This window comes from Pongo abelii, chromosome 14, assembly GCF_028885655.2.
Source record: "Pongo abelii isolate AG06213 chromosome 14, NHGRI_mPonAbe1-v2.0_pri, whole genome shotgun sequence".
Classification (NCBI taxonomy): Eukaryota; Metazoa; Chordata; class Mammalia; order Primates; family Hominidae; genus Pongo; species Pongo abelii.
The window spans coordinates 100693939-100717559 of NC_071999.2; the positions used below are offsets into that span (position 1 = coordinate 100693939).

At 37.9% G+C, this 23621-nt stretch overlaps 1 protein-coding gene across 2 annotated transcripts; it reads right to left on the reverse strand.

The window, feature by feature from the left end:
- Positions 1-688: 688 nt before the first annotated feature.
- TGDS (TDP-glucose 4,6-dehydratase) lies at positions 689-22950 on the reverse strand. 2 transcript variants are annotated; one of them, XM_002824364.6, is made up of 12 exons: positions 22713-22950; positions 20496-20562; positions 18887-18955; positions 17522-17612; positions 9710-9852; positions 7709-7807; positions 6520-6579; positions 5356-5399; positions 4615-4780; positions 3993-4051; positions 2940-3037; positions 689-1516 (listed from the first exon to the last, which is right to left on the reverse strand). In XM_002824364.6, the coding sequence occupies exons 1-12, from the start codon at positions 22796-22798 to the stop codon at positions 1446-1448; spliced, it is 1053 nt and encodes a 350-aa protein (XP_002824410.3). In that variant the 5' UTR covers positions 22799-22950; the 3' UTR covers positions 689-1445. The 2 variants fall into 2 exon arrangements, with proteins under 2 accessions (XP_002824410.3, XP_009247000.1); XM_009248725.4 differs by having other exon boundaries at positions 22637-22719.
- Between the last annotated feature and the right edge of the window lie 671 nt (positions 22951-23621).

Sequence of the window (23621 nt, forward strand, 5' to 3'; positions counted from 1 at the left end):
CAGCCACCCCAGAACTACCATGATGGGCACCTGAACGGAACAGGCCTCACTGTATAGATGGTCCCTACTCTTGGGACCCACAGCTTGAATTCTCACTTACCACGCACGGCCAATGTAGCTATTGTCACCTGTGAATATCCAACCTGCTGGCAATAGAGACAAATACTGAGCCCCCAATATGGCACTATTCTTCAAGGAAACCCACCAGCTACCTGGTGGGACATGAACTCCACTGGGCCCTTTCCACTGTGAAAGGGCCAGTAGCTGATTCTCACAACAGACATTTTCTCCACATGGGTTGGGTTTGCCTTTCTGCCCGCACAGCCTGCCCAATTTTGCTTCCTCCTTCTTTGATCGTTATAGTCATTACTTTCTCTCAGCATCTGCTTCCTGTAAGACTCAACTGACACACCTGTCTTCCCTCTCTTTCTCTCCAGAAAGGGGAAATTGGAGAAACTGAAGAGAAGAGGTATGGACTTGGGGATCCCTAAGCACAGTGGGAGGCTGGTATTTAAGGGTATTTTTTAAATGTAAGACTTTCTAATGAGGAATTATGATGCCTCCATACCAAAATCTGCATTCTTAATAGAGGGTCACCCAGTTTCTTTTCCCTTTCTCAACCCAATAGCCAATCAGTTACTTTTTCAAGTCATCTTAAAGTCTTTGGGGCAAAGAAGGATTAAAAATATATAATCAATTTTTTTTTTATTTTTCTACAGCAAAATAAAAACATTATTTTAAAAAGCAATATTCTACATTAAATACATTAAGATATTGACAATTTAATAAATAAAATCATTTTAAACAGTAAATACATGATAAATTTCTGATATAAGGTTTTACATACGTTAATTGTGAAAATATAAAAAAACTTTACATCCTTCTCTTAAAAAGCATTCAATGTAATCAATTTTACAAAATTATCAAAAGTTAAAAAGTGCTAGATATGCTTCTATTTTGTTCCATTATTAAGGCAATGATAGCATATCAGATCTTAAAAAAGACATGGTGAATTAGGGCATAAGACTCATCCTATATTGCCTAAAAATGAACATTTCAGAGACTTTCTTAGGCACTGAGAAAGGCTGGGAAGCTGACTGAGTTCAAAACCAGTGAAGGTTGCCATCTGCCTAGCACCACTACCCCTCATGGTTGTCCGAACCGGGAGACTTCTTCCTGGCTACCTTAGGGAGAGTCTTCTACACCTATTATTTCCTAGTTTCTAGGAGAAAGGGTTTCAGAAACAATTTTGACATTTAAATTCTATGCCAGTACTGAAACTCTCCCAAAGATTGAGGCATTCTGCATTTGAATTTTATACAAAAAGTCATGAATCTAATTCCAAATGAAAAGACAGCACTTCATTTGGTCACTTAATTTCATACCACTTGTCGAGGTAGGATAATTTTCTTCTTTGACAACTGTCTCGACTATATAAATGGTGATTATACCGGAAAGGGTTCTAATGCCTTTTCTGCATTCTTCCAGTTGTGAAAATTCTCTCTGTACCATTCAACTAACAGGAAAAAACAAAAGACAAAAAAAGAAAAGAAAATAAAGAAAAACTAAACATCAATTAACCAACATTTACTGAGTTCCTGCTAGCTAAGTCTTGCCTATCAGCTAAGCAGCAGACAAGGGCTGCCTAATGATGTAAACAATTTGATTTTGAACTTAACAATGAAGTCAATCAGAAGACATTTAAATCACCTAAAAAATTTATAATTAAAAATCAACCTTTTTTTCTTTTTAACTTCTAAAGTCATTCAATACTGAACTTGTTGGTATAAATATTTAAGATTCTGATTTTAAGGAATTTGGGGTGCAGGAAATAAGTCACCTGCCCTGGTTTAAGGTTATTTTATATAAAAAAGTATAATGCAGTGTTTGGTCGTATAAATATGGTAACACTGCATCAGAGGCACAATGAGTTGATGTGAACTTCCTTGCATTTTTTTTTTAAGAGATGGAGTCTCGCTGTCACCCAGGATAGAGTGTAGTGGTGCGATGGTAGTTCACTATAGGCCCAAACTCCTGGGCTCAAGAGATCCTCCTACCTCACCCTCCTAAATAGCTAGGACTACAGGCATGTGCCATCATGCCCTGCTGATTTTTTTACTTTTTGTAGAGACAGGGTCTCGCTATATTTCCCAGGCTGGTCCTGAACTCCTGACCTCAAGTGATCCTCCCACTTTGGTCTCCAAAGTGCTGGGATTACAGATATGAGCCACTATGCCCAGCACCTTCCTTCTATTAATATGTGAAATTATTTTATATTGCTATACTATCAGTAAAAGCTTTTTTAGTTTAAAGAAACCTGATAGTTTTAAATTATTTTTTGTTTTTTAATATTTGACTTAAGTATTTTGTATTTCAAGCTCTGAATCAAAACTTTTTTTCTTTACATCTGGGTAGAGCTTTCCTCATGAATACATTTCTAAATAGAGCTTTAACATGTATACACAGACTTCATATGCACTTATTTTAATAGATTTTTCTGCACAAACTAAATTTGTTTCCTTTGTCGGTTTCAATGTAAAAAGCCTCAAGACACAAAAAAGACTGCATCTACATTTCGCCAACTCTAAGATGTAAAGAAGAAAAAAGCTACAATAATAATTATAAGACACTAGTGATTATAAAAATACATACCTTTTAGGAGTGTGAAGAAAGTGAAAAAATATGTACCTCAGAATAAATAATATAGGTATTTGATTAATGCTAACAAGATATGGGAAGATTGATCAGAAGCTGGTTTATAAAATTCAAGATGCTTAGGAAACACAGGACTGTTACTAGAAATATATGAAATGTGGCAATTTGAAAAGTACAAATGATTCAACACAATATTCCACTGGTTTGTATAATGTTCTGGAAATAAGTCATTTTTCCTTTAAATTTTTCTGACTTGCCCCCAAAATGATTAACTCAAAACATACTTGTTTTCTTTATTCCTTCTTTCCAAGGCACTTTAGGTCTCCATCCTAAGCCATGTATTTTTTCTGACTTCATTGGGTATCTCATGTCATTGGTAGGTCTTGGAAAACAAAAACAGATTTAAAATAATATTGTAGATATATATTTACAAATTTAGATACTAGGAGATATGTGTTTATGCATTTTTACCACAACCCAACTTTTCTCTTTACAAAAATTCCCAATAGGTTTTCTGCAGAAAGTTTGTAAAATCAAGTATATATTTAAAAAAAAAAGTCACCCATAATGCCAGGTGCCTAACCCTCTCTGTCTTATCTTCTTGTTTCAACCACGATCTAGATATAAGTGAAGTACCTGACACATTAAAAAAACTCAACAAATGTTCAATGACTAAATAAACAAATACACAAAAACTTATTAGGACTCATATGCCAGGCTGTGGGTCAGGTATTTCATATACATTATAAATAAGTGTTAAAATACTTTTATAAGAAAGATGTTATTATCGGCTGGGCAAGGTGGCTCATGCCTGTAGTCCTAGCACTTTCAGAGGCCGAGGAGGGCAGATCACGAGGTTAAGAGATCGAGACAATCCTGGCCAACATGGTGCAAACCTGTCTCTACTAAAAATACAAAAATTAGCTGGGCATGGTGGCATGTGCCTGTAGTCCCAGCTACTCAGGAGGCTGAGGCAGGAGAACTTCTTGAACCTTGGAAGGCGGAGGTTGCAGTGAGCCGAGATTGTGCCACTGCACTACAGCCTGGCAACAGAGCGAGACTCTGTCTCAAAAAAAAAAAAAAGATGTTATTATCCCTATTTCACACTGGAGGTTTGAAACTTCAGACTTAGAAAGGGTTAATAATTTTTTAAGTCACATAGCTAGTAAGTAATAATACTATACTTAATCTGTATGGTACTTATGATTATGAAAAGAATGTTTTACCAGAAAATTCAAAACAGATAGACTATTTATTGGTCAAGTCCACATATTTTATAATTTTATAAATACCTAAGATTTCACAACCTTTCCCCAATGTTTTAACTTGTTACTCACCTATCATTAACATAATCAACCCAATTTTCCATTTCAGACTCTGAATTGGTCTCTTTGATCTGTCAAAATGGAGAAAGCTTTGAGTCAAATTATAAAATGAGATCAGAGAATAACAATGGTATTTAATGGCTGATTAAAAAGAAAACAACTGCCTCACAGCAGGGAAGACAGCTAAAATGAACATCATTTTAGTAACACTTTCTATACTTTATAACCTAAATTCCGTCTGAAGCTCAGGTATACACACTGGATTTTGGTTATTATTCAGTCCCTCTTTCTATTAAACTAAGATTTACAATTGATGTCCCCTAATATATATGGATATTCATAACTACTAATTATTTTATATATCACTGTTACTTAAGACACAATTTTATATTTCTGAAAATGACTTACGTCTTACAATTAGGGAATGCACATTTAGTGAATTATTTTTTCCTGAAAAGCTGTTACTAAATAGGTGATACAACTTAAATTAAGACACATATGGCACACATAATCATTAATTTCATTTTCTACTTGCTTACTTTTAAATTAAGTAAGCTGTATGCTTCTGATTTTGACTAATGGTCACTGCCACTAACAATTTTGAAAATACCAACCTTTTAAAATAGATACATACCAGTTGTATTAGTTCTTTGGCAAGCTGGACAACTGACATTTCAAAATTGGTTCCGATGTTATAAATTTCACCTGGTTTCCCTTTTTTGAGGACAGTGAGAAATGCTTCTACAACATCAGTAGCATAAAGGAAGTTTCTTGTTTGAAGCCCTGACCCATGAATGCAACTAAAGAGATTAAACGCAGTGAAATCATAAAGTGTAAAAAGGTAAACTCTCCTAAAGCATTGACTGGGTACTACAACTCCAGAGAAGCTAATTCCCATAGGGATCCCAGAATCTTTCACTGAAAATACAAATTCTCATAGCTTTTCTAAATTCTGTTCATATTTCTTAATCTCCAAACCTTCTGAGGGTACTCAGTAGGAAAGTGGCAAACATATTAGTGACCCCTGTGAAATGTGTATTCAATTTTATGCCACAAGTTCATTTTAAAGAAATATCTACAGTTCTATGAATTAAATAACTCCTTTCAGAAAGTAAAATTATATAAATATAGATTTCAAATTTTAATTTTATAATTCAAAGTTCTATGATAGGTCATTAAGATTTGAAATTATCTCAACAATTATAAAAATAAGATACAGATTATTTTAAAAACTATTACACTGGAGAAATGATTCTTAAATTTAGTGGGACATTCAATTCTATGGCCTTTAAGACTTTATGATATTCAAGAAAGTGTCACCAAATACTCTAACATACCAGAAAAGCATATGGGCAAAAAGGTAATAATAACATACCATTTCCTGTTGTGCTGTAGCAAAGATATAAATTTGGGAATAACCTAAAAGAATATTTAAATATCATTTCAGACTGGATATTTACTCATTAGTATGAATCTGAACTCATACCAAGATTAAAAGATTATTAAGAAATATGCACATGGATTGCTTCTAATTATTTTTATCAGTTTATTAAAAAACCTACTATAGTATTTGACATGTAAAAGAACTCTTAGTTTGCTATTTCATAAAGACAGGTTACTTGAAGATGAAATGATCTAAATAGGGGAAAAATGCAGAAAAAGTCTTCATCAGACAGTTGGTCTCATCATAAAGCTCACCTTTGTGCTGACTTCATAAGGGCAGATTTGTATCTTACTTATTGCTTTACATATAGCACCTATGCATTAGGTGCTTGAGGAATTTATAGAAAGTAAATTCCAGTGCTCTTGGATTCAAAGAAAACTTAAATTAAGCAAAGTAAATATTAATACCTGCAGGTCATGACATGGCCCTTTCCTTTGGGCAAACACATCAGTGCAACCAGCTGGGAAGCAAGAAAGCCCAGTCTCCAAATTTAGGCAGAGTAGCCGAAGTTATATAAAATCAGGCTTGATGATAATAGAACCAACTGCACAGGCATTTTCAGCCTCTAAACTACATTTTTTAATTCATTACTTGTAGTACTTTCTGGAAAATATTCATGCCTACACAATAAAGATGAGTTGAGGCACAGTTAGCCAGCTGACACTAAGACAATTAATGTATACAGGCTTCTTGCATCACTAGCTAGCTAGCTTTTGACTTTCTGTATACCCTGACATACTGGTCTGACTGCAAACAGGGAGTCAACTGCAGCGTGACAGTAGAGGTAGAAGTATTCTATAGTGCCTTAGAGTCTTTAAAAGTACAAGGTATTTTCACATATATCATTCTCATTGAATCCTTCAAAATCCCTGCTAAGTGGTGAAGCCAGCTGGTGAGTGTCAGCCAGCTTGCGACTTAAAACTCAAGTCTTCAAACTCTAAGTCTGAAGGAATCTGCAAGTAGTGTTATACAGCATATAAAATTATGTATAATTTACAACATATTATTTTAGACAAATAACTGAAAAGAGGTTATTTCAAACAATGAGAAGTTACAATCACTGAAAAACACCATGAATTAAGAAGTAAAATTTACCTTTTCTGGATATTGATGTGGTCCATAAACATTACTGCTTCTTGTGATAACAACTGGAAACTTAGAAGAATATTCAACATTAAGGCTTTTGAAAAGGTCTAATAATAATGATTATTTTAAAGATATGCAGAATTTCAAAATATGGGCACTTTGCCTAAATAATTCCACACACCTTAAGGTCAAAGGGAAGAGATTTTTTTCTAACATAAGGTTTCTAAAAAGGAGAGAATAGGATTCAGATACAGGCAGAGGTTCCAAAAGAAAGAAGAGGAATATTCTTTCATTAGTACAAGAAGATAAACACAGATGGCACAGGTTTATAAGTCTGACTGATAGCAAAACACTGAAGAACTTTCCAGTGGATTATTTTAAAGACCACCTCAAGGACTCTTAAGTTGGCTCTCTTCATTGTACCAATCCCTACAAATAAAAAGAGCTACTATGAAAGTGAAAAGGACTGATGCCACCAGAACTCAAATGGTGAGGGAATCTTTAGGAATTCCAAGGTTTGCCTCTCTGACCCAATCCCTAAAAACTAACAAAGAGCAGTGGGAAGCCAAATGTAGGAGATTCAAGGTGGGGATTCATATGGGGTAAGGTTCCCATACTGACACTGTCAGAGCCACCAGGGGCAAGTCTACTTCCCATTCATGAGGAGCCACGAAAACCAAATCGTGCAGACAGAAGCACATGGCAGAAAGGGAATCTGTCTTCCCTCTGTCTTCCTCCACTCACAGGACTCCAACCTCACTCTGACTACAGCTGTAACACTCTACCTATTACTGAAATAGAAAAAAAAAATGTATATTCAAGTTATTCCTTTAATAATGAACTGAATACGAAGAGGTCAGCCCTAATTTGTCCACACAATACAGGAAATTAGTTTTTAAAATTCCATAATATGTAAATTTTCTCAATCTATGCCTTCTACTCTAAGCATGCTGCTAAAAGCTGACTTGGGCTGGGCGTGGCTCACGCCTGTAATCCTAGCACTCTGGGAGGCCGAGGTGGGCGGATCACTTGAGGTCAGGAGTTCGAGACCAGCCTGAAGGTGAGATTGAGACTGTCTCCGAACAATAAATAGAAAACTTAAAAATCTTTTGAAAAAAAGAAAAGAAAAAGCGGCTTGGAGTTTTAACACTTAACTCCAAAGGAAAATGTTTCAAGAGTTTCTGCACTCAGTTCTTACCTTATATCGTTCCCAGTAAGACTGTACAAAACATTCAGCAGCTGCTTTAGATGATGCATAAGGATTTGTAGGTTGTTTGGGTGAAGATTCATCAAATTCCTAATTTTAAAAATATACATTTAAAAAAGTGTTATGCATATTTTAAGTATAAAAATCAGAGCATACGTTAAAACTTGAAATGTCAATCACCAAATTTTAAAAGCCATTTCTTAAATCCTACGTGCCTGGTGTTTTCCCAAGGACATGTGGTAACTTCTTTAATGTGCACAACAATCCTATATAGCAGAGAGAGAGAACAGCAAGTGTAAGGGCCCTGAGACAGAAGCGTGCCCAAAGGAATTGCAGGAAGGCTGATGTGAGACGAGAGACAGTGGGAGAGGAGGTCAGAAAGCTAGAGGAAGGCCAAACCCTTGAAGGCCACCATAAAACAATGACTGATTTTGAGCAGAGTAATGCCAGGTCTGACTTACATTTTAAAAATCACTCTGGCTACTGTGTTGGATCTGATGTAGGGTGGCAGGGTGCATGAAGAAAGAAGTTTACCTGATAAAAATTGCAGAGAATTTAAAAATGGTTACTTCTTGGAAGCAGAATTGAAAATTGAGAAGTGGTCAAGGTTTACTTTTTCTCACTGTAAGTCTTTTCAGACTATTTGATTTTCACTATGTATGTGTCTTGGTAAAATAGTAAATTCATAAATAATAAAATAAACAAAATGAGGTCACTGCAGACACCAATTATAAAAATTATAGATTGGACAATGGAGTCTCCTTTGCCTAAAAAGTATATTTATGCATGATTTATTTTAAAAAATAGATTCTAAGGCTGGACACAGTGGCTCATACCTATAATCCCAGCACTTTGGGAGGCCAAGGCAGGCGGATCACCTGAGGTCGGGAGTTCGAGACCAGCCTGACCAACATGGAGAAACCCCATCTCTACTAAAAATACAAAATTAGCTGGGCATGGTGGTGCATGCCTGCAATCCCAGCTACTCGGGAGGCTGAGGCAGGAGAATTGCTTGAACCTGGGAGGCGGAGGTTGTGGCGAGCCAAGATTGAACCATTGCACTCCAGCCTGGGCAACAAGAGCGAACCTCCCATCTCAAAAAAAAAAATAGATTTTGGTTTTTACAAGAATTTTACACTGTCTCCTTGACATTCCAATATGTTTTCCTGACTGAAAGGGAAAGATGAACAGGTAATATGCTGCAGCCTAACTTATGCTTTGGTCCATGGAATGACATTCACCATATTTCTAAGAGTGGGACAAAAAGGTGAGATCTGCAATTCTCTTGCAAAATTACAAATAAATCTGTACCTAAAGAGAATTCTGGGGCATGAAAAAATAAATGAATAAGGCTCTACCAAGACTAGGCTGTTGTTCCCCATTTGGGGAGGTATCACTTGATCTGAACAGAGGAGACAATGGAATAATATTCTGTGACGGTTAACACTAAGTATCAACTTGATGGGATTGAAGGATACAAAGTATTGATCCTAGGTGTGTCTGTGAGGGTGTTGTCAAGGGAGATTAACATTTGAGTTAGTGGGCAGGGAAAGGCAGAGCCACCCTCAATCTGAGTATGCACCATCTAATCAGCTGCCAGAGTGGCTAGAACATAAAGCAGGCAGGAAAACATGAATAGACTAGACTGGCCTAGCCTCCCAGCCTACATCTTTCTCCCATGCTGGATGCTTCCTGCCCTCGAACATCTGACTCCAAATTCTTCAATTCTGGGACTCAGACTGGCTTTCCTTGCTCCTCAGCTGGCAGATGGCCTATTGTGAGACCTTGTGATCGTGTGAGTTAATACTTAATAAATTCCCCTTTATATATCTATCTGTTCTATTAGTTGTGTCCCTCTAGAGAACCCTAATACACTCTGAAGAGTGCCACAAGTATATATAATTTGAGGATGAAAAAAGCCCAGTGCAGGTTTAATAAAATTGTATCATGGTACATGGTTAAGTAGGTAAAATATACATTTTCTAAGCTCACCTTATCAAGACTGCCACCATATACTTCATCTGTGCTGACATAAATAAACTTCTCCACTCTGGCTTCATGAGCAGCGCTTACCAAAACGTGAGTGCCATAAACATTAACATAGGTAAACTCAAAGGCACGTACGAATGAAAGATCTAAAAGAAAAAGAGTGAAAAGCTAAAACAAGTCTACCCAACAGATAAAACAAATGCCAAATGATGGACTCAGGTTTAAGGAGAGTACTATTCACTGTTCTTCATTTACCACAGCTGCAACAGTTATAATAATAACATACACAGGCAGTGATATTTATGATTTCTTTAAACCTAAATTACATAGTACATGTAAATTCTTAGAACCCAGAAAACTATCAGTGTTAAATTTGCAGAAAAGTTTTTTATTCTATAAGGAAGAAAATTTAAAAATAATACATCAAAATTTAAAATGTTCTTAAATTTAAAAAAAATTATGAATTACAGGGATAGGCTTTTTAAGATCAATCTGTTACTGCTGAAAGCAATAAATGCTGAATGAGTTATTTAAAATAAATTCATCTTAAAAGAACTGCACCTCTCTAACCAGGAGATGGAAGGGACTTCCTTAATGACGAATCACAATCCAGAAGCAATAATGGAAGAGGCTGATAAATTTGACCATATAAAAATTTTGCATGGTTAAAAAACTAAAAACAAATTAAAAAGACAAAAATGACAAACTGGGAAAAACCATGTGAAATTACAGAGATAAAGGGTTAGTATCGTCAATTTATAAAGAACTATAAATAAATTAAGAACAATCCTACAGTAAAACAGGTAGGAGACATAAACAGTTTAGATGAAGAAATATAAATGGGTCCTTAAGATTACGATGATCAATGTCACTTACAGTAAGAAAAACCCAAATTAAAAACTCAGAGATACCACTTCTTACTTATCAGACTGGCAAAAATTCAAAAAGTTGACAAATCACTTAGTTGTTGAGGCTGTTAGGCAAAAGACACTTTGTACACTGTCAATGATGATGTAAAATGTTTACAATTCCCTAAGGAAGGAAACTTGGAAATATCTAGTCAAATTACATAGGCATTTCCCTCTAACCCAGAGTTACGGGCTAAACTGTGTTCTCCCCATAATTCATCTTAAGGCCTAACCCCTTCCCCCAGCACCTCAGAATGTGACTATATTTGGAGATAGGGCTCTTAAGGAGGTGATTAAGTGAAAATCAGGTCTTTAGGATGGGTCCTAATCCGATCTACCTGGTGTCCTTAAAAGAAGAAATGTGGATCATTGTGTGTTTTGGAATAAAGTAAATGAGTAATTAGAATGGTGCTGTTGAGAACCAAGGTGTTCAGGGTATGGAAAAGATGATATAAATGAAAGACTGAAGAACTTAAACAAAAACTCTCAATCCGGATTGGACATTTCAGTATAAACCCTTGTCATATTTAATCTTAAGTAAATAGGCAAATAATATTCCCTAGTTTTGTTAACTGAAAAAGCCTTGAAACAACATCCAATCAGTTAATAAGCACTCCCAGTGCCCAGACTGTGGCCTCTAAACACCATTTCCCACCAAAAGGAACAATGGCTCCTGACAGAAAGGGCTGATTCCAGATCTAGGGGGAAAAACACTGAAGATAAAACTGAAACATCCTATCAAACCAGAAAGTTAGATGGCTGTCAAAGACTGCTAAGGTCATGTCAAAAAGGACTCAGGAAGCAACTAGAAGAGCCTGTCAATGGCTAATGGTGAGTCATTTTGAACATAAATAAGAAAAATAACTGCAAATGATTAAAACAAAAAAAAATCAAATGTGTTAAAATCTACAAATTCATAGCGATATTAAAAAAAGAAAAAAAGGAGGATGCTTGGAAACCAACTCATTATAGTAAAATCTACTAAATAAATAAAAATAATCAGGCATTTAACCTGGCTTTTCTATAACAATTAAATCTCAAGGTAACCAAATAATGTATAAGGAAAACTTCTATTTTTTTCTCTCTCTCTGTTGCCCAGGCTGGAGTGTAGTGGCGCGATCTCATTTCACTGCCACCTCTGCCTCCCAGGTTCAAGCGATTCTTGTGCCTCAGCCTCCCGAGTAGCTGGGGTTACAGGTGCCCATTACCACGCCCGGCTAACTTTTTTGTATTTTAGAGATGGGGTTTCACCATGTTGGCGAGGCTGGTCTTGAACTCCTGACCTCAGGTGATCCACCCACCTCAGCCTCCCAAAGTGCTGGGATTACAGGCGTGAGCCACCGCGCCTGGCCGGAAAACTTTTTTTTATGTAGATATTCCAACTATAAATGAAGAATGACATAATTAGAATATCATTTTGTAAACCCCTAATATAATGACTGACTATATAAAATAGTAATAATGTCATCTAGTGGGAATAAAAAAACAAAATAAAATAAGATCAATTTAAAATTCCAGGCAGGACATGGTGGCTAATACCTGTAATCCCAGCACTTTGGGAGGCCCAGGTGGGTGGATCACCTGAGGTCAGGAGTTTGAGATTAGTCTGGCCAACATGGCAAAACCCCGTCTCTACTCAAAATACAAAAAAATAAACCGGGCGTGGTGGCACATGCCTGTAATCCCAGCTACTTGGTAGGCTGAGGCACGAGAACTGCTTGAGCCTGGGAGGCAGAGGTTGCAGTGAGCCGAGATCACAACACTGCACTCTGGCCTGGGTGACAGAACAAGACTCTGTCTCAAAAAAAAAAAAAAAAAAAAAAAAATCCAGATAAAAACTGAGTTAAAAATAGCTACAAATGGAGTTGGAAATTAAATGGGAAGAGGGCAAAGGTTTTGATGAACTTTACACTTTGATAAGCTAATTACACATCTGTAATTTGTAGGGTAGCCACTCCAAGAGTACAAACAGAACATATAATTTCCAAACTAGTAGAGGGAGAAAAAGAGTATAAGAAAAATTCCTCAGTCAAGTCCTTAAAAAAAGCAGCAAGAATTTTTTTTAAATAAACAATTTTTTACAAAGGAAGAATTCTTTTTTTTAAAAAAAAGTAAGCAGCATCCAAGGAAACAGAACAGGTGAGAAAAGAAAGCATACAATAAGATGGTAGAAATAAATCCAAATATAGCAACAAACTGAACACTGAGGGTAAATATCAAAGCATACAATAAGATGGTAGAAATAAATCCAAATATAGCAACAAACTGAACACTGAGGGTAAATATCAGAATGGGTTTAAAAAAATCAAAATCCAAATACATGTTGTTTACAAGACATGCAGCTAACCGATAAAACTAGAGAAAGTTTGGAAATAAAAAGATGGAAAAAGTATCACGAAAATACTAACCAAAAAGGAAGTAACACAGCTATATTAATGCCAAACAAAATAGATTTTAAAGCAGTACACATCACCAGGGAAAAAAGATCACTTCATAAGGATAAAAGGTTCAATTCGCCAGAAATATACAAGAGATTTAAAGAACATCATTAACTAACTTAACCTAATGGACATGTAAAGAACAATCAACCCAATGTTTGCAAGTTAACATTCTTTTCAATACACATACAATTTACAGAAAGTGACCATATACTGAGCCAAAAAGCAAGTTGTAGCATAAAGGACTACAATCATAGAGTACGTTATCTAATCACATACAATTAAGCTAGAATTCCATAAGAACAAGAAAACCCATACATGTTTGGAAATTATGACATACATGTCTAAGTAACCCACAGATGAAAGAAGAAATCAAATTCCTTTTTTTTTTTTTTTTTGAGACAAGGTCTCATTCTATTGCCCAGGCTGGAGTGCAGGGGTGCGATCTCAGCTCACTGCAACCTCCACCTCTTGGGCTCAAGTGATCCTCTCACCTCAGCCTCCCAAGTAGCTGGGACTACAGGCACATGCCATCATGCCTGGCTTTATTTTTTATTATTATTTTTTGTAGAGACAGGGTCTCACTATGTTGCCCAGGCTGGTCTGGAACTCCTGGGCTCAAGTGATTCACCTGCCTTGGCCTCTCAAAGTGCTAGGATTACAGGTGTTAGCCACTGCACCCAGCAAGAAATCAAACTCTTAAAAGATAATGAAAAAATACATACAAAAACCTGTGGGATTCAGATAAAGCAGTAGTTAGAAGTAAATTTATAGTCTAAAATGTATACATTAGAGAAAAGGTGAAAATTAATAAGCTAAATATATCACAAAGATTAGAAAAAAGAATAGAAAGTAAGCATAAACAAAGTAGAAATAATGAAATAATAAAGGTAAGACCAGAAATTCATTATATAGAAAACAAACACGCATAAGAAAAGATCAACAATGTCAAAGACTGTTTTTTTGGAAGAACAATGTCAAATGTCAAATGTTGTTTTTTGGAACAACAAGGTGAGAGGTTTGCTTTGCTGGTGTAAAGAATTATTATGAAGCTACAGTAATTAAGATGGTGTGATAATATTATAAGCACAAAGACCAACAGAATTGAATAGAGCCGAGAAACAGAAGCATACATATATAAACATTTGACCCATGACAAAAGTGACAATGAGGAAAAGTCAAGTCTTTTCAATAAATGATTTTGAGTCAAACTGATATGGATATGGGGAAGAGATCTAAATGTAAAAGGAAAAACAATAAGTTTTAAGAAAAGAATCATAAGACAACATGTCCATGACCTTGGAGGTGGGAAACGAGTTCTTAATCAAGACAGAGCCGGGTACGGTGGCTCACGCCTGTAATCCCAGCACTTTGGGAGGCTGAGGCGGGTGGATCACGAGGTCAGGAGATCGAGACCATCCTGGCTAACATGGTGAAACCCCGTCTCTACTAAAAATACAAAAAATTAGCTGGGTGTGGTGGCGGGCACCTGTAGTCCCAGCTACTCGGGAGGCTGAGGCAGGAGAATGGCATGAACCCAGGGGGTGGTGCTTGCAGTGAGCTGAGATTGTGCCACTGCACTCCAGCCTGGGTGACAGAGCAAGACTCTGTCTCAAAAAAAAAAAAAAAAAGACAGAAAGAGCACTAACCCTAAAGAAAAAGGTACAGATAAATTAACCCACATTGAAATTAAGAACTTTCACTAATAAGAAGACACCATTAAAAATGGGAAAAGGCCAGGCGTGGTGGCTCATGCCTGTAATCCCAGCACTTTGGGAGGCTGAAGCGGGTGGATCACCTGAGTAGGGTGGCTCATCTGAGGTTGGGAGTTCAAGACCAGCCTGGCCAACATGGTGAAACCCCATCTCTATCAAAAATACAAAATTAGCTGGGCGTGGTGGCGCATGCCTGTAATCCTAGCTACTCGGGAGGCTGAGGCAGGAGAATCGCTTGAATCCGGGAGGCGGAGGTTGCAGTGAGCTGAGATCGTGCCATTGCACTCCAGCCTGGGCAATCAGCAAGACTGTCTCAAAAACAAACAAACAAAAAAAAGAATGGAAAAAGGCAAAGCAGACTGAAAAAAAGGTAGCTGCAAAAGGCTTGGATCCAAAATATATAAAGGACTTATAAAAATCTATAAGGAAAAAACTGACAACCTAATAGGAAATGGTCACGAAACTTAAATAGAAATTTTCCAAAGAGGATATACTAAGAAAGAGAGGGAGAATAGTCCAATAAACAAATGGAAAGGTTTTTAACTTCATCAGGGAAAAATAAAACCACAAAATTGACACAGCCAAGTGTTGGCAAGCATCTCATAAATTGCTGGTAGAAGTGCACAACTGCTTTTATCATTAACCAAGTAGAAGGACTTGCTTTAACAGACATGAAATCATTGTATTCATCAATATAGTGCGTAATCAGACAGGCAGAGACAAATAAATGAAGAGAGACAACATACAAAAATAAACTTGATATGACAGAGGGTAGAAACTGGTGAACTTTTCAATAAATGGTACAAGAACAATTGGTATTCACATGGAAAAACATGAAATTGGGGTTATATAAGAATTAATTTCAGATGGATTACAAATCTAAACATAAAAGACAAAATTATAAAGCTTTGAAAAGATAATATAGAAAAATATATCTTCATGACCTTGGGGTAGGAGAGAATTTAAGAACTGAAAGAGCATCAAGCATAAAGGAAAAAACATACATTGAAAACATCTTTTCATCAAAACACACTGTCAAAAAAGTGAGAAGATAGGCCATACAGAGAAGGCATCTGTAACATACGTAATGATAAAGAACTAGTGTCCTGAATATATAAAAACTCTACTTGCCATTTTTTCTCATTGAAACTTCTCTTTCAATGAGAAAAAGGTAAACAATCCCATTTTAAAATGGACAAAAGATTTCTTTTTTTTTTTTTTTTTGAGACGGAGTCTCACTCTGTCGCCCAGGCTGGAGTGCAGTGGTGTGATCTCGGCTCACTGCAAGCTCTGTCTCCCGGGTTCATGCCATTCTCCTGCCTCAGCCTCCCAAGTAGCTGGAACTACAGGCACCTGCCACCATGCCCGCCTAATTTTTTGTATTTTTAGTGGAGATGGGGTTTCACTGTGTTAGCCAGGATGGTCTTGATCTCCTGACCTCATGATCCACCCGCCTCGGCCTCCCAAAGTGCTGGGATTACAGGCGTGAGCCACCGCACCCGGCCAAAATGGACAAAAGATTTCAACGTCATCTCACGAAAGAGAAATCCAAATTACAAAAAATCATATGAAAAGTACTTAATCTTATTAGTAATCAGGGAAAATACAAATTAGAAACATGAGACACCACTACACAGCACTGAAATTGGCAAAAATGGAAAGACTGACAAAACTAAGCTTTGGTGATATCTGGAGCAACAGGAAGTCACACACTTCTGGAGGAGTGGAAGTTGGTATAATTACTTTGGAACATGTTTTGACATTATCTCAATGTGAAGTATGCAGATCTTATGATCTGTTATATAGCCAAATGTAATGTATACTTATGTATCATGATACATGTTCAAGGTAGTAGTGTTCAAAATTGCTCCAAAGTGTAAAGAACCCAAATGGCTATCAAGAATAAAGTATATTAAGTAAACTACAGTGTATGTGTATATATGTATTTTTAGACTGGAATATTATGACACTGAAAACAAACAAACTATATCTATATCCAACTCCATGGATTAATCTACATGGATTCTGAAAAAACAAAAAAAAATCCTACATATCATTATATATATATAAAAAATATATATTTAACATATAGTAAGTATATATATTTATATATATAATATTAAATATACATATATTTAAAAACAGCCTAAGCTAAGCTATATTGTGTAGGGATAAATATACAGACAACAAAAGTGTAGAGAAAAGCAAAGGAAATTATAACTTTAAATCTGGTAATAAGCAGCAGTAGTATTTACTACTGAAGAGGATTCAGCAACATTCTGTCTTTTATTCAGGTGATAGATACATGGGTACTCCATTATCATTATTTAACTGTATTTCTAAATGCTTTCAAATGTTATATTTCATAATAAAACTGTCAAATTATTAGAAAATATCTAAAATTCACAAAATGATATAAATAATGTCCATCTGCATACCCACAACAAAATTTAAGAAAAACAACATAAAAAATACAGTTGACGGCCCATCTCCCCATTGCTCCCCTTCACTATCCTGAATTGGTTAAACTCAAGTTTCCAGACAGCATTCAAAGTTATATTTCACTAATATAGCCTCGCAATGCTAATAAAAGTATCTAAAAAGTGCTGAGCTTATGGACGACACAGTCACCGCGGGCTTGTTTTTCTAGTACAGTATGATATACACTCTTTCAAATATAAGTATGGTTAAGTATTGGGGGGGCGAGGGCGGGGAGAGAACTGCCAATCATAACTAACATAAAACAATGCTTACCTACATGTGTTTGCGCGGCAAAATGTAGTACTATATCTATTTTCTCTGTTTCAAAAAGCAGTTTCACAAAGTGAGAATCACATATGTCACCCTATATGAAAAAGCAAACATGAAAGGGCTAGGTTTCATAGAGCATTCTCATTCATAACCATTTTTACTATGACATCCCCCTACCTCCCACCTCCCTGTTTAATAGAGAATGTCTTGAAAATTCAACTAAGTGCTCAAACAAGGATACCAATGATGTATTTCTCTAGCATCTTAGGATATTAGATATTCAATTCAAACTATTTTTCCAAATAATATTTTAATGAGCACCAACAACTACTAAGTACCATGCTAGTGTTGTCCACAACATTTTTGCCAACCCAAGGCCACTATATTAATACAAAACTTTTTTTAGCATTTTTTAAAAAATCTTTCAGATAACCATTATTAAAATATATCTTAGGCTGGGTGTGGTGGCTCACGCCTGTAATCCCAGTGGGAAGTTGAGGTGGGCAGATCACTTGAGCTCCAGAATTTGGCCAACGTGGTGAAACTCCATCTCTACTAAAAATATGAAAATTAGCTGGGCATGGTAGCAGGCACCTGTAATCCCAGCTAGTCAGGAGGCTGAAGCAGGAGAATTGCTTGAACCCAGGAGGCGGGGGTTGCAGTGAGCTGAGATCATGCCACTGCACTCCAGCCTGGGCGACAGAGCAGACTCTGTCTCGAAAAAATATACTGTAACAACTGGAATGATATTTTGAAAACACATTTTATCACAATTAAGTAAAATTATGGTACTTCTAATGTTTATATGCACATTTAATTCTTCTAAAAATATGTATTCTCGACAATTCGTCAGTAGCTGGAGAAAACACTTTCATACAGAATAGAATTATGAAATGGTTGTTAGTATATTCTTTAAGTTTTGTAGTTAAAAAGACAGTTTATAGAATAACTTTAAAAAAACACATAAGTTAAATAGTTTCATTTGACAGTAACATTTCCCTTTGCAAATTAATGAACTGGTCCTGTGGCTTATACTTTGGACTTGTCTAAAAGTGAGACTTCCCGAGTCAATCAACCTTCATAGGGAAAGACTAGGGAGGAACTAAAATACAAACCATGTGAATTCAGTCAGCTACTGGTAGATCTGCGAAGGTACCAAAAATCACATGTAGCTTTGTATGTGTTGTCAATCAAAAGTAGTATCCTCTACAGCACATGGTACTTTTGGAAATTAACTACCTGATCTTTTAAAAGGTCTTTAATTAGTGTTCCTTCAAGCCCATATTACACAAGTTTGTAAAGTACAAAGATACTAAAATCTCTGCATGACTAAAGAGGCACGGTACAGTTACAAGAAAATGTTCATACCTGTATAAATTTGTAGTTCTGTTTGTTAGAAATGGTTTCAAGATTCTTCAAGCTTGCACAGTAATCCAGCTTGAAAGAAGAGAGCACAGAAGGTGCAACACAAAAAGTGACATTAGCTTTTCCAATCAAATACCAATTTATTTTAAAGACTACAGATGTTACTGGTTACAATACAAGAACACGTCCTCTTAAAATGTGTTTGTTCCCTGTTTTTACACTTTTTTTTTTTTCTGAGACGGAGTCTCGCTCTGTTGCCCAGGCTGTAGTGCAGTGGCGCCAATCTCTGCTCAACACAAGCTCCGCCTCCCAGGTTCACGCCATTCTCCTGCCTTGGCCTCCCAAGTACCTGGGACTACAGGCACCCGCCACCATGGACTGGCTAATTTTTCGTATTTTGTAGTAGAGGCAGGGTTTCACCGTGTTAGCCAGGATGGTTTTGATCTCCTGACCTTGTGATCCGCCTGCCTTGGCCTCCCAAAGTGCTGGGATTACAAGCGTGAGCCACCGCGCCCAGCCTGTTTTTACACATTTCAAGTTTCTGACATCTTAAAAGTAAAAAACAAGTAATTGTTACCTTTTCAAAGTACCAAAAAACAAAACAAAACAAAAACCTTTTCATAAATCTCTACTTTAAAAAATGTTCCTAGCTGGGGGTGGTGGCTCATGCCTGTAATCCCAGCACTTTGGGATGAGGCGGGTGGACCACAGGGTGAAGAGATCGAGACCATCCTGGCCAACATGGTGAAACCCCATCTCTACTGAAAATACAAAATTTAGCTGGGCTTGGTGGCAAGTGCCTGTAATCCCAGCTACTCAGGAGGCTGAGGCAGGAGAATCGCTTGAACCCAGGAGGTGGAGGTTGCAGTGAGCTGAGATTGTGCCACTGCACTCCAGCCTGGCGACAGAGCGAGAGTCCATCTCAAAGAAAAAAAAAAATGTTCCTGCCAAAATTTGCCTGTAGCCACTGGTGGCTAGAAAAGTTTACCATTTCTTACAGAAAAGGAATTAGTGATTGAAAATAATTACACCTGTGTTATACATATTATAATTCATTATACCTATTCCTCAAACTGTTGGTATATTGGTGATACAGAAAAAATTCCTGTCCATAATAGCAAGTCAGGCAAAGCTTCATAAGAGTTAAGGGTTATTCTTATGACAGATGTCCCAATTACCCTGATTTGATCATTACACATTGTATACATGTATCAAAACATCACCATATGCCCCATAACAAGTACAACTAAGATATGTCAATCAAAAAATAGAAAAAAAATCCAATTCAGGCTTATAATCACCAAATTGCCTTATGAATTTTTCTTATAGTTTTTTTGAATGAAAATCCAAAAAGTCTATTTGCAAAGTAGCAACTGAAAAAAACAAAATAAAACAAAAACTTTATTTTGTGGACCACCATAAGAAATGCAGGTTTCAAAAACTTTTATATAAGATTAAATACAGCATGAGCACATTACTACACAGAGCCTCTGAACTGCTAAAATGACTAAATAAAAAATTAAAATATCAGCATGACAAGATTCTAGTACTTTTAAAAAACATAAATTGAAATGTAATTTCAGTGCATGAAGCTCATTTTTATAAAACTCACCTTGTCTAGATTTATGATCATATAGTTTGGATAATCTTCCACTAAAGAGACAATCATATGTGATGCACTATTGAAAAAAAGTATATCTTGTTAGTGAAAAACTTTAACTTCCCTAAACTCTTGAATATTTTCCTAAGGGGTTGAGTACTAGGATAATACTCAAAGATAACTTTAATTTTTTCTAAGATAACAGAAAACAATATAACTACACTAAATACACACACATGTAAACTTTTTACCAAACTTCTCAACAGTATCTATAAACAAAAGTTTTACATTCCATTTAGACTATGCAGAAGAGAGAATGTACTGGTTCTGGGTATAGGGGAAAAAGTCAGTTTAACCAAATGATGCCATCCATACAGGTACAAGTGTCGAGTAAAGTGGAACGATAAATGGGGGCTAGTCAGCACAGCTGTACATGCCTATAGCATGCCTTTTCAGGAACTGCAGATATAAGTATGTAAAAATGAAATTATGATGAGCATAGTCAGTTGTCTATATTTAATAGTAACTTCTGCAATTGCTATTTCTTGGTATAAGATTTTGGTAATGTTAAACCAGAATCCTCAGGAGGCTTCTAGACTGAACCCAGGATTCCCAGGCTAATAACAGCTGAAACCATCCTGAGTTGGATATCCACAGTGGGTCCTGGGCTTCAGAGGACCCCAAAGGGGAATCACAGGCATATCTCAGTGAAATGATCTACCAGATTTACCATATATACTTAAAATGTTGGGCTCCCAGGAAAGGGGAGCCCTTGACCAAATTATGAACTTGGAGTTTGTATTCGGCATTACTTTCACAGCACCTTCTAAGTCGCACCCTTCCTGGACCCGCACTCTCACACAAGTATCATCCTTTCACGCCCATAGTCCTCTTTCTCATTAAGTGAAACTTGCCAGCCTGATGCCCTCCCCCAAGTGACTTGTCGGATTAGAAGGGGTGATTTAATGTGCAAATGGCCATAAACAGGAATCCTCACATTCCCTCTTCTTCCACTAGCCATTGAGTTCCTTGAGGGGAAGATGGGAGAGTTTCCTGTTTATTACTCTTGCATTCAGCTATTCCACAATTACTAAAGACTTATCTAGAATGGGCCAGGCATTCTTCCAGGTGCTGAGTGAACAGTAGTCTCTGTTTTTATCGAGTTTGTATTTTAGAGTGGGGATACAAGCAATAAACAAGCAGACACAAATCCGCAATATAATTTCAGGTAGAGGTAAGTGTGCTAGTTGGGAGAGGGGCTATTTTAGATATGATGGTCAGGTAAGAACTCTCTGAGGAGATGATATCTGAATAAAAACCAGAATTGAGTGGTGCAAACAGCCTAAGGAAAGGGGAAGCAAGTGCAAAGGCCTCAAGACAGAAGTGTGTGTCTTGATGTGTTCCAAAAACTAAGAGGGGAAGCATGGCAGGTACAGAAAAGCAGATCAGGCTGCAAAAGTAGGGCTTGGGCACTTGAGTTTTCTAGATATGGTAGAGTTTGGGCTTTATTCTTAAGTGTGGCAGGAACCACTGAAGTAAAATCCTGCGCCTAACATGATCTGATTGACTTAAGAAACACTGACTTGTATGTGAGCGACAGGCTTTAAAGGAAAATGAGTCGACGCAGTTATGGCCAACCAAGAGGCTACAGCAGGAGTCTAGGCAAAAGATGACGGTAAACATGGGCTAGGGTGGAAACGGGAAAGTGGTGACAAGTGGTCGCCGTAAGGATATACTTTGGAAGTAGAGAGGACTTGCTGATCAAATGTGGGTCTGAGGAAGAAAAGGGTGTCAACAGTGGATTTGTAAAAGTTTGCTCATTGCATGGATGTCCTATTATAGTCCTCAAATCGTTTTGGGGGTGCCTATACGCACAGGGCCCATCGTGGGGTGCGGGTGCTCTAGGCTGCGGGTGGGAAGCAGTCGGTGAGCAGCTTAGGGTAACTTGCACGCACTCAAGGAGTGACGTGGTGAGCACCTCCGGCCACAGAAGGGCGGAGAGTAACATAGCTTTGGAAGAGGCGTATTGAAGAAATCACAGTTTCAAAGGAACCACTTCTTCGCAGGCCAGGGAGAGAAAAGCTGGTCCAGGTCGTGCATTAGGACCCTCCCCATATCAGAATAAGGACCCCTCAAAGCTGGACCCAAATTACCTAGGGCAAGCAGAGCTGCGGGAAAAGGTAGGGGTTACTGGGGAGCCACTGCTTGGCTAGCGGCGCCATTACCTACATGAAACCAGCACCGCCGGTCACCAGGACCCGCTTCGCAAAGCCGCCAGGAGGACCCCACGGTTCCTCCCAACTCGACGCCGACATCTCCCAGCTCAGCAATCCCTAGTACCGTAAAGCGTATGGTCTGAAAAGCGCAGGGACGTTCCGCCGCGACCTTTTGCGACGCGCCTCGCTCGCCGGACACGTTAACAGAGCAGCCAGCGGCAGCTTCCGGAGACTGCTATGTGGCCACTAGCGGGCTGGGCGGGGCCGCGCTCACCACGCTCTGGCGCTGCTCCTTTCCGCCCTTGCCTGGTCCGCTAGGTGCAGTTGGGGTCGCCCGGGTGGTAGGGGTATGGAACGTTTTTCCCGGAAATGCCACCACTATGGATCAGATTTATAAATGAGTACCTTCTTTCATTCTTGTACTACAGCCATCTCTAGAGGTTACCTATCAGTTGAGCTGAGAACGGGGAGTTGTTGCAGATGGAGATGGGAGGTTGCAATTTAAAAATGATTTTTTTTTTTAGTGGGGCGGGGACAGGGTCTCCCTCTGTTACCCAGGCTGGAGTGCAGTGGTGCGATCATGGCTCACTGCAGCGTCGACCAATGGGGCTCAAACAATCCTCCCACCTCAGCCTCCTGAGTAGCTAGGAATACAGTCGTGCGCCACTACGCCCGCCTAATTTTCGGTAGAGATGGGTTTCACCCTGTTGCCCAGGCTGGTCTCGAACTCCTGGGATCTAGCCAGCCTACCTCCTCAGCCTCCCAAGGTCCTGGGATTACAGGCGTGAGCCACCGTGCCTGGCCTGCAAAATAATCTTTTGCTGTTGTTAATATTATTTCAGGCCGGGCGCCGTGGCTTACGCCTGTAATCCCAGCACTTTGGGAGGCCGAGGTGGGCGGATCACCTGAGGTCAGGAGTTCG

Bases quoted from the DNA above. Each gene is read 5' to 3' on its own strand.
- TGDS (XM_002824364.6), bottom strand. From the start codon at position 22,798: ATGTCGGCGTCGAGTTGGGAGGAACCGTGGGGTCCTCCTGGCGGCTTT. The intron at 7,808-9,709 runs GTGAGCTTAGAA...TTTTAAAATTAG, and splicing joins ATGGTGGCAGTCTTGATAAG to GAATTTGATGAATCTTCACC. The intron at 6,580-7,708 runs GTAAGAACTGAG...TATTCTTCTAAG, and splicing joins CTTACTGGGAACGATATAAG to TTTCCAGTTGTTATCACAAG.